Source organism: Centruroides vittatus, unplaced genomic scaffold (genome assembly GCF_030686945.1).
Source record: "Centruroides vittatus isolate TY-2023 unplaced genomic scaffold, ASM3068694v2 scaffold_324, whole genome shotgun sequence".
Lineage (NCBI taxonomy): Eukaryota > Metazoa > Arthropoda > Arachnida > Scorpiones > Buthidae > Centruroides > Centruroides vittatus.
Window position 1 is genome coordinate 1947202 of NW_027122701.1, and position 17703 is coordinate 1964904.

The 17703-nt window shown below is 30.8% G+C and overlaps 1 protein-coding gene and 1 long non-coding RNA gene across 24 annotated transcripts in view; one reads left to right on the forward strand and one right to left on the reverse strand.

The window, feature by feature from the left end:
- The window catches only part of LOC136988275 (cell adhesion molecule Dscam2-like), a 62168-nt gene extending 56915 nt beyond the window's left edge, over positions 1-5253 (forward strand). For 18 of the 23 annotated variants that reach the window (XM_067286139.1, XM_067286151.1, XM_067286144.1 and 15 more), the window contains one exon: positions 4656-5250. In XM_067286139.1, coding sequence (XP_067142240.1) covers positions 4656-4751 — 96 coding nt within the window. In that variant the 3' untranslated portion in view covers positions 4752-5250. Of the gene's footprint in view, positions 1-4655 lie in introns of all 23 variants that reach the window. The other 5 variants (XM_067286136.1, XM_067286135.1, XM_067286158.1 and 2 more) reach the window with 4 other exon arrangements.
- LOC136988283 (uncharacterized) overlaps positions 1-17703 on the reverse strand; it is a 28052-nt gene that overhangs the window by 4088 nt on the left and 6261 nt on the right. The gene's annotated exons all lie outside the window — the stretch shown is intronic.

Sequence of the window (17703 nt, forward strand, 5' to 3'; positions counted from 1 at the left end):
CCATATTTTACAGACTACAAATGTATGAAATATACTGTATTTGTAATTGTAAAATATGGAATTTGAAGAAAATTAAAATCAATGCAACTAATTTGGTCTGTCATTTTTACCTAAGGGGGAAAAGGTGGGCTCTTGGGCAAAATTAATTAAAACTGCTGGAGTATGACTAGTAGTATGTATACTCATATACCGAAAGTATGGAATGTCAATTTTCACAAAAGAAGGCTTAAGCAGAAACAAGTGAACAAAAAACAAGTACTTTTAAAATTGAAAGTAATTGATTATTTTTCTCATAAAATTGGGAATAATTCTTTGTCTGCAACATTACTAGTTTAACAATTAAAGATGGGCTAATATCCAGTGTGCGTTGTATGCCTGAAGATCTATGCTGCGTACTTATAAGTTCAAGGTTTTACCAAGTTGCCTGTATTGCCTAAAATAATTTGGAAAGTAGTCATAGATTACAGTGAAACTATTTGTTTTGTAATTTCCCAGTTTTTCAGTTGGGCAATTTCTTGGGATAAGATTAACCTTAGATACTTCACTCAAGAATTGACAAGATAGGAATACTAATGTTCTCTATACAGTTTGTAATTACAATGGACTAACACTTAAGTTATCATGATTTTGGAGTCTGATTCAGCTCAACACCAGCTGAAAGCCAACATCAGTCTCATAAAAGAAAAACTGAATCATCACTGTCTGTCCCTAGGAGATATTGGAAGCTTTACTGTGCAATACATTCATTGTTTCTATTGTCACAGATGGTGCTTTAGTGTTGAAAAAAAATAGGGAAGCAGATCCAATATCCACAACAGTTATGCTTTGCTCATGAAATTCATCAATCACTACTAATTGTTTGATATTTATGTAAGAAACATGACATCATGTGTGAGTGAAAAAGAGATGAATGCTAATGCAGATTTAAAAATTCTTCAGACTCTGAAATGAATGGGTTTTTGAAAGACAAGACATGCAAGAAGAAGGACCAGACTCTGAAGTTGAACATTGTGAAGATGGAATGATACTGATGAGTCAAGAATGTTATGATAAAGCCAACAATGAACTCTGCTACCTGGAAATTTTTTTTTTTTTTTATTAAAGTACAGTACATCAAATGGTGAAAAGATTTATATAATGTTAAACTAAAAATGACAGTTCTGTAAAAATACATAAAACTCGAGTGTAACAAAGAACTGTGTTTGCTTTTGGACTCAACAGTGTAGCATACTAACTATGCTTTATACTTGATAAAGTGTTCCTGAATACAAATTTAATTGTTGGAGGAAGTTATCAATGTTCTGGAGCCTATAAAATTGACCATAGAAGCATTATGCTGCTACAGTGTGAGTAGTCTTATTGTGGATACAGCACTGTTCTTTGTTCTTAAACTCCTAAAAAGCCAACTATCAAAATTAAGCAAGGATTTTTAGAATACAATGATTTGTTGCGTACAACACAGAACAGTATTGTCCAGTCTGCTGCAGTACTTGCATAATCTAAACATAATCCAAACTTAGCAGTTGCTCCAACAAGTTGTTTGTCTCAGATTGTCTTTCAATTCTAGGAAAAATACATTAAACAGAGCTATAAAACCATTGGCAGTCTACCTAAGCAAAACAAGTGAACCAATAACAGAGACCAACTCAAGAAACAGAAATCATTCACCCCACTGACACAATTGAAGATTTCATGCCCAAAGCCATGAAAGAGTGGAACTGGAGCAAGAAATGAACAAACTACTTTTCTTAAGGAGAAATTTGACAGATAGATACAAGGAACAATGGAAGGCCGAAAAGCAGCTCAAGCCTAGCCACACCATAAGGACGCTATCATAGAAAGAGAAGTAATCTTATTTGAAAGTGGGATCCAGAGATTCATTTACAACTCATATACTTATTTACTGTTTATTCTTCCTCTCTGTGTCAAGGCAGAAAAAATCTTTTCTGCAGTAGAACTGATATGCATGAAGATAGATAGGATCTTGTCTTGTTAAAAAAAATTAGGAATCAAGAGTATAACACTTTTGATTCATTCTCAATTTTTCTTACATTCATACTTGCAGGTCAGTGCAAGCAAAAAACCTAACTAGAACAAGCAATTATTTATTGTGACAGCATGCCAGGCTGCAATTTTTAATTTAAAATATAGTTTTCCACCTCAAATTAGTACTGTAGTGTCTTGCCCCTATATATCATACTTTTCTGTTAGCAATAGAGTCATGCATGCCAGTCATCTATTAATTGCTTTCAGGAAAAAAACTTTTGAATTGAAATAATGTGACTTCCAGTTTGCATCAGAAGTTCACATATAGTTAATTGGGACCTCCTGTCCCTAAGGTTTCCATATTTGGTCTTGGATTTCATCTATCTGACTCCGTTCTCAAGATTAAGGAAAGACGACAGTGGGAATTTATAGGTCTACAATTTTTTAAAATTGCAGCCCAATTACTGAATTTTGTTATAAGTTAATGTTGTTTTTTATTCTTTCTTCTGTGAGTACTAATAGTGCTGTATTTAAAGTCTATTGTAGGTTTAGCCAGGCCTACTCTCACAAAAACTCTAGGGTGTTTTGATCCATCTTTATTCCCAGATCCTCTGAGTGGTAGGCTAATGCCTTAATCAGCTCTGCCATCTGGCCAGTTTGTTAATGGTTTTTGAATAAAATTATTTGATTATTCAGTTAACAAAACTGTTAATATTTTATTAATTGCTGAATTTAATACTTTGATACCTTATACATTATTTATTAGTTTTTAATAAATATAATTTTATTGAACCTAAATGAAATAATTCTTATAGGAAAAATCTAAATACCAGTATTGATAAAAACCCTTCAGTATTGTAATCCCTAATTCTAAATTATCTGTGGAAGTATGACTACAGGCAATGCATACTTTATCTATTTTCCATAAGCATCTTATTTCTAAGGAAAGTTTTATGCACCTATTGATTTTACCAGTGTAGGTGTTTTGTAAGTGCATAGAACCTTCCTTAGAAATAAAATACTTACAGAAAACAAGTATTCATTGCCTGTAGTCCTACTTCCACAGATATCATACAACCTACACTACACAAAAGTCTAGAAATATTAGATCTTAATCACAATATTTACATCATACTAAGGAAAGCAGCAATATTAATACATGTCACATAAATGAGAACTTTTTAAACACAGATATTTGTGTAATGTTAACATATCTGTGATAAAACAGTTTTCAATGATATTTCAGACCAGTCAGGGCATGGTGCTAAAAACTACCTTGACTTTGGGTCTGGCATAGCACTTGATATCAGTATGTATTAAGCAGCCATTAGTAACAGTGCAAATTGATAAGTAATAGAATATTTAAAAATGTGCTGGTTATTAATATGTATTATAAATTACAAAATAAGTTGGCATGAGAGCAGTTATGCTATTAAAATATTAACAAAGCTGTATACAATTAAATTGGATGAGTCTATTAAATTTATTTTGAGTTATGAAGAACAATAGTTGGAAATGCATTTTTACAGAATAAATCAGAATTATTTTTCTTTATGAAACGTTTTGTTTTTCTGTTTCAAAAATTAACATTGAATTTTTTCCTTATTTGGTTAAAATATATATAACAATATATATTTACATATTAATATATTAGTAGTAGTAATAGTATCCGATGAAAAATGTAGTCTTATTCTTATCTCCTTTCAGTACAAGAAGTAAATAAACAAAAATATATTCTACAAAGCCACATTTCTACCTAAATATAATTTAATTAATGTTAGATAAATAATACTCATTTTCTACTAAATTCTCCAATAAAGTAGAATAAAGTTAGACTCCTTAAATGTTCAAAATCTACAATAATTATTATGAATGAGGCTAACTCTGCCCTGTTTAAAAAATTTAAATAATTTAAATTATTTGATATTAGGTATTAAATTGCACAGCATATAAAAATTATTCGATTTTTCTCACATTTTATAAAATTAGCTTACAATTATTGTTTTCTGAATCTATTTCTAAACTGTCAGTTGGATCTGTTGTTATTGCAAGAAAAATTATGATTACACAATATTGTAAATATTTTGTCTTATAAAAAGATTAGAATTTAGCGAGTTTTTTAAATCTTAAAACAGCATAAGATGTTATGTTTAAACATTAAGTTAGGTTTCAATTATATCTTCACAAAAATAGGCTTGACTGGCCATATTTATGGATAATTTAATTGCAATAATTCATTTTGTTCAAACATTTATAATGGAATAATGTTAAATGACATCACGGGTTAAGAGATCTTTTATATGGCAAGATTTTGTATATAAATTATTTTTGTTTATGATATATACTGGCCACTAAGATAACATAGCTGGACTAATTAATGCACTTTTAAAAGTGGGATTTTTAGAAGAACACTACCCGGTTAATGGGTCATTCTCAGGCATCGGAAGACAAAAGTGGAGTGCTAGTGTAGGAAACAAGAGGGGAGGTGGGCTACGACGATGTCCTTGATGTGAAAGAGTCAAGAGACTCTTAGGACTCTTTCATACATCTTACTATTATTTTCTGAAATTTTTTAAGAATGAGTTATTTTTATGTAATTAATTTAAAACAATATTCGTTATTGAATTGCTGCTTTGTTGTTTTAATTTTGATTTTGATTTTGTTTTTAGGGAGGCAGCTATACTAGACTGAAGAACCATACGCCTAATGGTTCCGGAGTATCAACAAGCAACGAAAGACCAGTTCCACCTGAGGGCCGAATTTAAATATCTAGTCTTAATTTTTCTTAACGTCCACAGATTCAGATTCAGACATTAATCCTACAGAGGCAGTTTTTGGTAAACTTTTTTTCTTCCTCGAATAACATGGCAGTGCCATCACGAGAACATACTCATATTGTGACTTCGAATCTCCGTATATTTATTTTGTTTTTTACATTTTAAAGATGAACGTAGAAATATTGAACAAAACTTTTATACCAAGTGTCACAAGCCAAGTTTTACATTATTATCATTTTTGTTTTTTTTTAATTCTTCATTCGAGATTGTAGATATTTGTTGTTGTTATTTTTTTAACTTTGATTATCGAACTTATAACTTTTTTTTATTTATTATTCCAATCGATTGATATGCTTGTTAGATAGCAAATTTCACGTGGTCAGTTAAAGTTTCAAGCTTAACGTAAAAAAAAGTTTTTATATATTTGTTAATAAAAAAGAAAGTGAAAAATATAGACTTGAAGATAATAGCGAGGTTGAGGCCGAAGTTTAAACGCGAAAACGTGTACGTCGGACGTTCAGCGCCGCTTTCTTGTAAGCCTAAAAGTTTGACAATGGCGTTTGGAAAGTCAGTGGAATCATGCTCGACATTCCAAACGCCATTGTCAAACTTTTGGCTTACAAGAAAGCGGCGCTGAACGTCCGACGTACACGTTTTCGCGTTTAAAACTTCGGCCTCGACTCAATCTTCTCGAAGTGTTTTGCAAATCGATGATAGAAATTTTTCAGTCTGTATTGTAATGTGATTTCAAATGTGTACTTTACGATTTTTCAATGTAGATTAATTAATATTAAAGAAAAATAATCTGATATTGTTTATTTGTATAATTATTGATTTTAGGTTATTAAGTGGCTTAATATGTATTCTAAATCTGCCAAATCATTACGTGGTCCATAAACAATTTTCTATCCAATGGCCTAGAATCAGAAAAAAAGGGCTAGGTTTCTTTTTTCTGATTCTAGATCTCTTAGTTATTCTCTGTGTTTTAATGATTACTGATTTTAACTTTTTAAATTGTGCATCAGATCTGACTCTATGACTTAAACTATTCATAACAAATTTTAATCTGGACCAGATCGAACCCCGATCTTTCACTGACATGTAAGCTAGAAGAATCTTAAAGAATTGTAGAAATAATAATAATAATAATTTTGTACAATACTTATTTTGGATAGGATGTATTTTCTGTAATTAACAGAATTGCTTGTTTTGTTTTAATTAAAAAAATAGTCAAATCGCCAAATTTATCAAATATTCCTCATTACAAGGACAGACTAAACACTATAGTAAACAAAGTTATTCAAAGGACAAAGAATTAATGAAATTAATGAACATAGAAACTAATATGCAATTCATTTTTGTGTAGAAAAGCACATCATATGAATTATTATTTTAGTACTTCTGATTTGTGGTACAGAAGACGTTTGACTTTCGGATTTTGATATTTTATAACTTGTCTTCAAGTGAATATAAACAAATGAAATTCAGAGATTTATGATTCGCACTGTTGAATGAAAAAACTGTGGAACATGCGAATTAAAACGATATGCAAAATTTTTCTCTTGGCATGTTTACCTTTCATCTATAGAAGAAAGTGGCAGCTCCTGCTTAAAATTTTGGTAATCGTATCTGCCCTGCCCACCAGTGGCCGAGTGGATAAAACCACCAAACACTGGTAGTTGTTAGTGGGTTCGCGCCTCGCCAACGGACTGGCCACGTGGAGCTATCCGTGTTTTCTTCGTGTTAGTAACACCTAAATAAGGACCAGTTTCCGTTAGAAGCCCATCCTTCGACGGCAGATCGCTCATGTATCGCATTGCCGTATACGAATAAAACCAAACCGAACTATATCAGCCCTTCCAACTTTGCATGGATGTTAACTCATTCTAAACTATTAAATTAACACACTAAGTTTTATATCTTTATAAGGGCTTAATATGATTGCAGTTTATATAAAAACTTTATAATAATAGGCTATAAATATTTTGATATTCAAAATATCTATTGTGTATAACTAAAAATTTTACTCCTTTAAGAAAAATACAGTAAACCGCTCTCCAGTGCTTATGGCCTATCTCCTCTATATTCATGATGTAGAATACATTTAAACAAAATTTTTAAATTGGCAATTTTAAACTTTTATAAATAAAAATTCTTAGAAAATATTACGGTATATAAAAAATTTCTTTTGTTGTAAGCAAATTTAATACCGAACAAAAAAGGAAAAACACTCAAAAAGTAATTTACAAAAAGATTTATAAACAAAACGAAAAATTGTTAGTTGTAACAAAAAAATCACAAAATCAGAAAGGAATTACAAAAAATGTTTTCAGCAATCGCATAAGGTTTACAGCCAATATTTTGGTTAGATAATTGGTTTAATTGATGGATGGAATAATATAGGTTTTACGTCCACCAAATTAAATCTGAAATTTAGCTTCTCTCTCCACCTTAGTGATGACAACTATTGTACGCAATGTATGCAAGAGTAACATATCTGAAAATGAGCTGTTATCTTGTTCTTGTGAGGAGAAATTCTATTTTGACTGTGGGATTCTTACGTACTTTGCTTATTCGAATGTTATTGGGTCTGAGTAATTGTCTGTTTATCCAAAATATGAAAAATTAAAAATAAATACTGAGTTGTTATATTAATTGTTAAATTTATATTTGACCAATATGATACAGATTTATTTATAATTGTTTTACTCTCCACAAGCGGACTGGGTTTATTATAAATAGATATCAGATAATTCCGATTTTTAACCTCGTCCTTTTATATTTAGGATTTGATTCTCCCTAGATATAAAAGGGCAGTAAGTCAAAAATCGGAATTCTATTAAAGAAAATATAAAAAACTTAAATAGGTTTGATCTAATAAAGAAATTGTAAACAATAGATATATTGTTAGTCGTATATTATAAATTTAAAGCGTTGGTGATATAATTATCTAAATTAATTTTATGTAAAGAATATAAATTACCGGCTCGATTCAGTGTTCTGCCTGTGGAATCTAATGCTTTTGTATAAAATGGTTTACTTTATTATTGTGTTGAAGTTTTCTACTAATCGGGGACTCTCCGAAAGAGGCTAGATCAGCGATGTCAAATTTTTTTCCGAAGGTGGGGCAAAATTGAATTAGAAATTTAGTATCTCTGAATAGCGGGTCAAATATTTAATTTGGATAATTAAGTTTTGAAAATTATCAAATATATTTTTTTAAATAATTTATAAAAACCTAATATTGACGCCATGGTCTAATTTATCATCATTGAACTAGACCTTGGCGGCTGTTTGACATGTAGCCTACTATGCTTTTTGCGTGTGTTTCGTTTTCGTGTCAATAAGTTATTACTACTACTATTATTAAATATATCTTGTATAAGTGATGCCATTGGACAACATATTCTCTTCATATTTTTGGATAACTACAATCAGATCACTTTGTTAAAACTCTGTAGTTTTGAAAGAGACTTACACTTATTTTGCACTGTTGCAAAATAATCGGAATCGTGTGTAATCGGAAAAAATAAACTGTAAAGACTGTCTAAAATAAATAGTGTACGCTTATTTTAAAATTAATTGTCCCTACTCAGAAGAAACCCAAAATCTATTGATATTTTCTTATGTAATTATACGTAATGGTATGAATATGAGTAATTTTTAAACAGTGTAAAGGGCCTGGTCTACGCCATCCTACGTAAGTGTCACTTAACCGCCCATATAATAGTTAATATATTGGTTAACCAATCAATGGTGTAAGTTATTAGGCCATTGAGTTTTCCAGATTGTATTCATGTGATTTATCTAAATAGGGGTTAGTTTCTAATAAAAGTCCTTTCCCCTTTGCAGCTCGCCCTCCTGCCGCGTTGCCTTATCGCATAAAAGTATCTATAGCCTTTATGAATGTTATATTTATATACACACACACACATATATATATATATGCTTTTTCCCAAGAACATTTAAATAATACTAATTCCTCAGATTTTGCTTTACATATTCTGTTATGTAGGCCTACCAATAGGGAATGATTTGAAATAATTGCATTTATACTGATACCGATTCTAAATGTATACATACACTACCAATATTCCGGCAAGCTTGGTTCCAAAGCCTTACCAGACCAATTAAAGTCACTTAATAATATATCAACAGTAATCCTAGACCACTAATTATGTATTTCCCATGTGTAGAGCTACGGACTGGTGGAAATTTAAATTAAGTATGAAATGTGAATTGGTATTACATTTGTGATTATTGACGCATCTTTTCTAGAACTTAACTAGGGTTGAATGTAAATGAAATGAACTAAAAATCGCACTGAATAGGGGAATCACCAACAACAACGATGTAAATCAATAGTATTCAAACTCCTCAAACCACAGGGTTTCTCAAGTAACCTTCAAGAGTTCCACAGAAATATATCTAAGAAATTTATATAAATATAAAATAGAAATAGATAACGTTCAATCCAGAAATTATACACCTATTTTTTAAGTATATTAATAAATCTTTAAGAAATGCAGTTACTGTTGTTTGTAAACGAAACGTATCAGAAATTCTTACAGTTCCGCAAAAGTAATACTCAAGCGTGAGGATTTCGCAGATGTTAAAAGTTTGAGGACCAACAACCCAAGTGAAGGTACACTGCAAGTAATGCTCTCTATGTAACAAGTAAGACGGTTGCAGGAACTTTAAAGTATCCTCTCGTAATTCTGTCAGGATTAAGAGGAGGCCTAATGACGGAAAATCAGTAATAAAGCTGTAAATGTTCGGTAAATAAATAAATTAAAATTCAAGCTGCTATTAATTCTGGAATAAAAGTCAAGTTTTGAGATAGCCAAAATTCGCGGAATTTAATTTATTACTGAAGGTTTTTGTTTTAAGGCCTCGATTGAGAATGATGTATTTTATTAAATTTATTCTTCTTCAATAACAATTAGCGGAGGGAAATACAAATATTACGAAATAATCGTTTTTCAGAAATGTTTAATTAATAACATATACAACTGGATACACTTACAAGTACCAGATTTTTTAATCGGACTGTATTAAGCCAATTAATATCAGATTAATTAGCCTTAATATATTCTGATAAAAAATCCGGCGTATTCTTTGATATGGTTAATTAAACCGTAAAAAACTCTAATTAGAAATATATAATTTCAGAATATACAATATCTAAAATAAGAAAGTTATAATTTCAATGATCTTATGGACCATCCATTAATTAACGTGGACAGTTTTTGAGCCGTTTTTAATCCCCCCTCCCCTCTCTGTTTTGTACAATGATATACTTTTCGCGATCTCCTTAAACTGTACACATAATTAATGGACGGCTCCTTTTATAATGCACGTCATTTCTTATAAATGATTATGTTTATTATAAATAATCACTTTAGTCAATTAATTCGGTTCTTATCTCCAGAAAAAGTATATAAAATTTGAATGCTGAACTCTGAATATATAAATAAAAATCTGCATTGCATTCAAGTCATGAAATACATCCAATTTGTTTAAATGCGTTACACATTTAGAATATGCTTCAGGGATAGCTTTATTCCAGTGGCATTCTATACTCTATAGAGTATATTAGTTATTCTAATGTATTCAAATAGTGCAGCACCTTGCAATTTCATCTACTTATTTATTCAACTCGGTATTCGAACTCGGTATTCAAAAGCCAAAACATTGTGAATTTTGATCTAGTAATTGCTTCTATAATAGTTTATTAATATATCAAAATTATTAATTCACGTTTTAATAAAACTTATTATCTAGTTAATAAATTTTGGCAAAACAGTAGCATACTGTTACTGCTATTTGTAAACGAAACATATCTTGAAATACGAGCAATTATTTATTGTGACATCGTCACTGCAATTTTTAATCATATTTTAATTAAAAAAAACACGTGACTCCCGGTCCAGTCCGGAGTTCGTATATAATTAATTCGGATCTCCGACCCCTAACTTTTCAGTGTCTGACCTAGATTTTTATCCATCTAACTCCATTCTCTGGATTAACGAAAAACAGACAGACAGACGGAATGTATAGGTTTGCAATTAGAAAATTGTAGCCAATAAAGACTATATCACGTATATATTAGCGGCGTGATTGTTCCGCGAACTTAGTAGTTAATAAAATTTTTTTAAAATTATACACGGCATTATTGTTTGAATATTGTAGATAAAAGGATTTTCTGATATTGCTTTCAGTTTCGAATACCCTCGAGGTAGAGAAAAGAATTGTTGTCAAGGGAATAATTACAATAGCTATAAAAGCAGAATTTATCACCAAATAAATAAAAATTCACACACACGTAAATATATTAGGGTTAGAGAAACATTATTCTTGTCACGCCATTGCGCTCGTTATTATAAACAATATGAAGTTCAACCAATCGGAATCATCATTGGTAATAGTCGAGATGTTACATCGTTTGTAAAGTTTGATTTTAATAATCATTTCATTTAAATTTAATCGATAAATTCGTGTTGAATGATAAATTTAACAATTGGAATTTGTAATTTAAATCTCGGTTGATCCGATTATGTATCAAATCGAAGTTTGATGCAATGAATAACTAAAATATAAAAGAATTTATATACAATAAGTGTAAAGTCATCAGAAAGCATTAGTATGCCACTGGAGTAAATTGTAAGACCGGCGTATTCTAAATAAATTATGGCCGAATTAATAATATAAATCCCACAGAATTACGCTTGAAATTTATCAATAAGTCTACTTGAAGCAGGAAGAAATTCCGCAAAATATTACAATAAATGTTAAAAAAAATCGTACAAATTCCTTTCGAAACAAGAATCTTTGATGTGAAGTTTTATTTTATTTATTTGTTTATTTTAGGTTATATTTGAAATATTAATGATCAAAGAAAAATACTTTAAAACAAGTTCAATGCACGGACCAAATAAAAAACTTTCATTTAGAAAATGATTAGCAAAAACAAACGTGAGAATTTCATTTTAAATAATGAATGCCTATTTGTAGTGTCTTCATTCCTGTCATTCCTTTGTCTTCATTTTGAAATGCCATTTATTTGTCAGCTCTGTTTCGTGGATGTTAGTAAAGTTATGAAGTCATCATTCTACTTTTTAAACACGTCATATATACTGAAAATATGCCACCGTGGAAATGAGATTCCGTATTCTATAAATATATTAGTATTCTAACGTATTCAAATAGTAAGAGTAGCGTGTTACACGCATGCAAAACACGAAAATACATTCTGAATCACATTTTTTTACCAACTCGGAATTCGAAAAATCAAATCAAAGTCAAGATATTATTATGAATTTCGAAATATTAATGTATTTGATTTGAAATTTCGGAAATGGACCTATCCACATCTCGAAAATATTCCGAATAAATTACTTTAACGAATAGAATATCTGTTTAGAATATAGCAGATAATAAACACTAACTTTACTTGTTATTTTAAAAAATACCTCTGGATATTACATTCTTTCTTTATTTATTTATTTAAAAGGTAACCGAAGAATTCAAATGGAATTTAAAATTTATATAAAATTTAAATGTAATTTTAATTTATTTTTAAAATAAATTTTGAAATATTTTTAGAAGCACGAGAGGAGAAAGACTCCGTAACGTATTTAATCGTACCTTGACGTTCTATATAATATTTTGATCCCTAGTAATCTGGTCAGGATACTCTAAAACTAATTAACTTGGAATTAATATATCGGTTTACATACCAAAGGTTAAAAGTTGGCAAAAGTAGTTAATTCACTTTGTTACTTTATGTACTTCGAAGTGTAAGAATAATCGCTCGTTCGAATATAGGTAATAGACACAGAGTTTCTGGATTTAGTTTAATAAGACTTTTGTGTTTGTGCGTAAATGCTAATTCTAGAATCAAGTATTATTTATAGAACCGTTTCGAACAATTGTGGCTCCTGAGACAAATTTAAGAACAGCGCAAACGTATTTATATTTCTATAAATATTACGAAATTCTTTTAGTATCCCTTTCAATTTGGTGCCTGAGGCCTCTCCGCCTCATCTATCAGCACGTCTCTGATTATTTACATAATAAATATCATCGAATATTAAAAATCCACGTTACATATTTCGCCTCTCTGTCACTTTGACACGATCAATGATTACAACTTTGTAAAATTGTGCAATTATTCGTTAAAATATTACTTTGACATTGTTTATATTTTACGCTCAATACATATAAATGCGTATTTTTTTCATTAAAATAATAATAAAATAATTTATTTTTAAGAAAGATTTAAAAATCTCGCAAAGTGTTGCTTAATTTTCCCGGCAACATTTAAAATTGTGTATGGCGCCATCTGTTATGATATTTTATTTAAAAACTTTTTATATTTTTAATTATTATAAAATGGCAAAAAGCTTAGTTTTGAGGACAAGAACGGGTTTTATTTTTTAAAAACATTGTAAATTCTAATAACAAGTAAAACTGTTATGTCCGACCTTACTCGAGATATGACACACGACACGCTTTATCTCCCCACCCGGTCGACCTTTAACTTCCAAAATTTAACAGTATCAAACTCCCTAATACGCAAACCTCCCTACAAAATTTCAGAAAGTTTTGAAAAAACGCTCGGGAGTTATTAAGCTTCGAAGAGGATGGACAAAACCGTGCCCTCCCCACACACTAACATCCATACATGCAGGGGAAAAAAAAAAAAAAAAACAACCGAATTTTCTTCCATTTCTCGACGTTTCAAGGTCCCCGAGTCCAAAAATTTAAAAATCTTGGGGTTTATTTTTTGACCGATCGCTATACTTTCCCTGTTATATATAACAGAACTGGGAAAGTAAACTTACCTAAGAATAAAACCAAATTTTAGTCATATAAATGTTAAATGCAATCGCGTTAATAATAAATAAATAAATGTTTATCTTCCAATCGATTGTATAGTGGATCGGATGATAAATATTTACTTCTTTATTGAAATTTTTAAATCTTTTAATATTCGTCTACTGCAGAACTTCTATTACAATATATTTATAAACTCTATTGGTGGATTTGTGAACTAAATTATAAAGTGTAAAGAATCTAGTGCTTCAATTCATTAAAAAAAATTTGTTTTGTCTACAAATAATAGAAATTTAATTGTAGTTTTTTTATAATATTTAAACATTTTTATTTTTAGTTTATATTATTTTAATTAAATTTTGTAACTTCTATTCATTAATTAATGGTTTTATATACTAAGATTTTTATAAATGTTCTTGTTTAAAAAAATAAGAATTAAAATTTTTAAAATGATTAAAAATCAAAATGAAGAAAAAGATTTTTTTTTTTTTTTTTTTTATACACAAAATTCGAAATTTTGAAGAATTTTATTTGCATAAAAATACTGTGTGATCAGTTTTTTGAATAATTAAATCATTTTTACAGCTAATATTTTATATGATAAAAACAAATTTCAATTGGTTGAACTGCCTCAACTTTTCACATTGCTAATTTAAATTGATGAAATCTATATTTACATAACTGAATTTGTGTGTATAGAAAACTCTTCTTTTAAAATAGGAAAGCATTTTTATTAAAACGTTATGTCATTAATTCAATATGTCTGATGAAGTTAAAGTTTTGAAAGTTTGATTATAAAAATATATATATATTTTTTTGCATCCTAAATTTTATATATTAAATAATTTTATAAATTTTCGGTTCGGTTTGATTAAATATATTCTATATTCTAATAAATTCATTCTGAAATATATTCCAGAATGCAGACAAATACACCATAAACAGCGATGTTTTATTTAAAAAAAATCTAAGGCTTTCAGTCTACTTAATAGACCATGGTCAGGATATCGAACGTTAGAAATAGAACGTGGAAACGTCAAGTCTTCAAAATAAAATATAAACAGTCGAATACATCGATAAATAACGTCGATTATAACAAGATTTGTATAAATGACTATCGCCTGAAGTTTTACAATACGATAAATAAATGATAAATGTAAATATAGTGCGCATAATATTTGTGTTAAAAATTGTATTTGCGTATCATTGACTTGTTAATTAATGCGTATTTGTCTTTTGTGTTTGGCTTTTGTGATATTTCGAGTATTTGGCTCAGTCTTTTGTGTTTAAACGCCAAAAACATAAATTCTCTAGCCCACTATATACCCACGGGTTGGAGAATTGCTGTTTCTGATGATCTTTGCCTCATTCCATATTATCTCGGTATCCTCAGTGCTGGCAAAGCAGATTAGAGTCGTGTTGTTTCTTATATTAGGCTACGTGCATCATATATTCGTTGAGAGAGGTTACTTCCAGTATAACTTTCTAATATAATGCTCATGCTAACGCCTACAACATTATATTAGAGATTAACGATATGGTGGCACCGACCAAAGCATACAGAAAAGCAGTTCTCAAGCTTGTTAAGTCTTCCTCGAAGTTAGAATTTCTGCAGGAATGTAAGAAAAATGGCGTGTTTCTTATGCCCATTTAGTCTACGGAATTAGTATTCAAATTGAATTCAAGGCGGTAATCTTTAATATGAGGATGTTTTATCTCAACAAGCCCGTAGGCTTGATTCGATCTTTCAAAATCAGCCTATTAACAGAGATAATTGATGTGGAAAACCAACTCTATAGAGGAGATCCTAACTTATTGAAGGAAATAAATTCGTATGTAGTGAGTCTATTGAAAAAGGTAGGCAAATGAAAGCAGAAATATATTAAAAAGTTGAGGTGGATCTTTGGCAAGAAATATATTAAATCAATCAAACGCTAATATAATCTGTACACTATATGGGACAACAATGATCTTCCTCCGAGAGTTAAATAAGTGCTGGAGTTTGGACAGATCTCTGGAGCTGGAGCCGAAGCTCCTGTGGATCCTAGTATATCCACCTTTATTCCGAAGTATGAGAAATCACTAAGAGGGTTTGATCCAATCACAGCTGATTACTTCAGATGGAAGGCGATCATCCAACTTAGCAAGCACAATCGAAAGGCAAAAGATCTACACAGAAGCATCTTATTCACGAAGAAATGACTAGAAAGAAACAACTACATTCTCACTAGGGCAGACAAAATAAGCAACTCGTTATATTAAAAAATTGATTTACGCTAATGCTTTATAAAATTATATACTGAGACAGACTGTAAACGTATAAGTGGAAGTGTGTTAATGTCCACGACGAGACCAGTTAAGAGATGATGTCGAAATCCGCGCTTTGTGAGATAATACCGTTCCTTGGAAACACCAATATTCATGCACAACAAGAACATTAACAAGTTCACCAATACCGTCAATTAGAATTCATTCGGGCTCCGTCTTAAAATGGAACAAAAGAGCAGTACGTCATTTCATTTTCTCTACAGTCTCAACAACGGGATAATATATACAAAGGTGTGCATGAAACCAACCGCTGCCCTTTATACGTTCCAGCCAATTTTTATCACCCACCGGCTTACAAAATATCTGTATTCAATGCATTAATTAAAAAGACGCACACTCATTGCACCAACATTCACAACAAGATCGCTGAACTCAAAGGGATTACGGGAATAACAGCAACACTTTGATATAAGAGAAAACTGATCCGTAATCTAGTCCAAACCTTCCGTCTCCATAATCAACGCCAATACTCTAACAACAGCATATTCACATTCTCTAACACAGTGACCTTCAAACTTTTCTGATTGCATACCCCTATGACGTAAATAATTATAAGTTGTACCTCCTATAATATAATATAATATAAAATCTATTGTTTTCGGGTTCTCGAATACATATTCGGACAAGGAATTAAAAGGAATGTTGTGTCTAAATAAATCTCACTCGTCTGCAATAAAACTTTTCAAATAAATTGGAAAAATGTACATATAAAATCTATGCTTATGGAATAAAGTACTCACATTTTTTTACGTGTCAGAAAAATTTGCTAAATTCCATTATAAATACATAATTCCTGATAAATTTCCCGCTGCCCGCAATTTGAATTTTTCCGTGTATGATCGCAAATGATCGTGAGCCTACTTATTTGGGAGGATGACTAAGATTAGACAGACTGCGGACAGGACACACATACAGTATTTTGAAAGGAAACTTGGCGTATCCCCAGGGCCGAATTTACCAATCCAGGGGCCCTGGGCACAAATTCGGTGGGGCCCCCTTTAAGAATAGGCAAATTTGATGATTTAGAAAATTTACACAAAATACTGTATTTTCAACTAGATTTCAACTAGGAAGTTGTAAATTTCATTTAAAAATAAGGTTATTGTAAACATACATGTATATTTTATTGTGTAAAACGAATTATTTTAATTTCATTGAAAAATACCTATGTAAAATTTTTTCCCGAAATTTTCCGATGTTCTTTCCGATGATAGGTTTTTTCCCGGGTTTGGTTTTCTTTGCCTGTGGCCCTCATGATTAGGCCACACTAGCCTGTCGCAGTAATAGGAAAAAATTATGTTTAAACATAGTTTTGTGGGGGCCCTGGGCACAGGCCCCAAATGTCCTTATGTAAATCCGGCCCTGCGTACCCCAATTACCACTTTGCGTACCCCTGGGGTACGCGTACCCCACTTTGGAGACCACTACTCTAACACATTGGCAGTGGTTTAAAAGGAATTAGCCAGGAAACAAAACGCTACGGTGGTTTACGAGCGCGACTAAACGATATACAGAATTTTAAGGAATGATAAGTTAAGGACAGGAATTGTAAGATGAACAGCATTTAGCACGAACACGATCTACATTGGTTATACTAGAAGGAATCTCGCTCGGCGAATATATGAGCACAAATACATATAATGAACATAATAGAAGAAACAACACAACTCTAGCCTGCTTCTCCACTACTGAGGATACTGAGATAACAAGGAACGGGGCAAAGATCATCAGAAAAATCAGTTCTCCAACCCGTGGGTATATAGTAAGCTAGAGA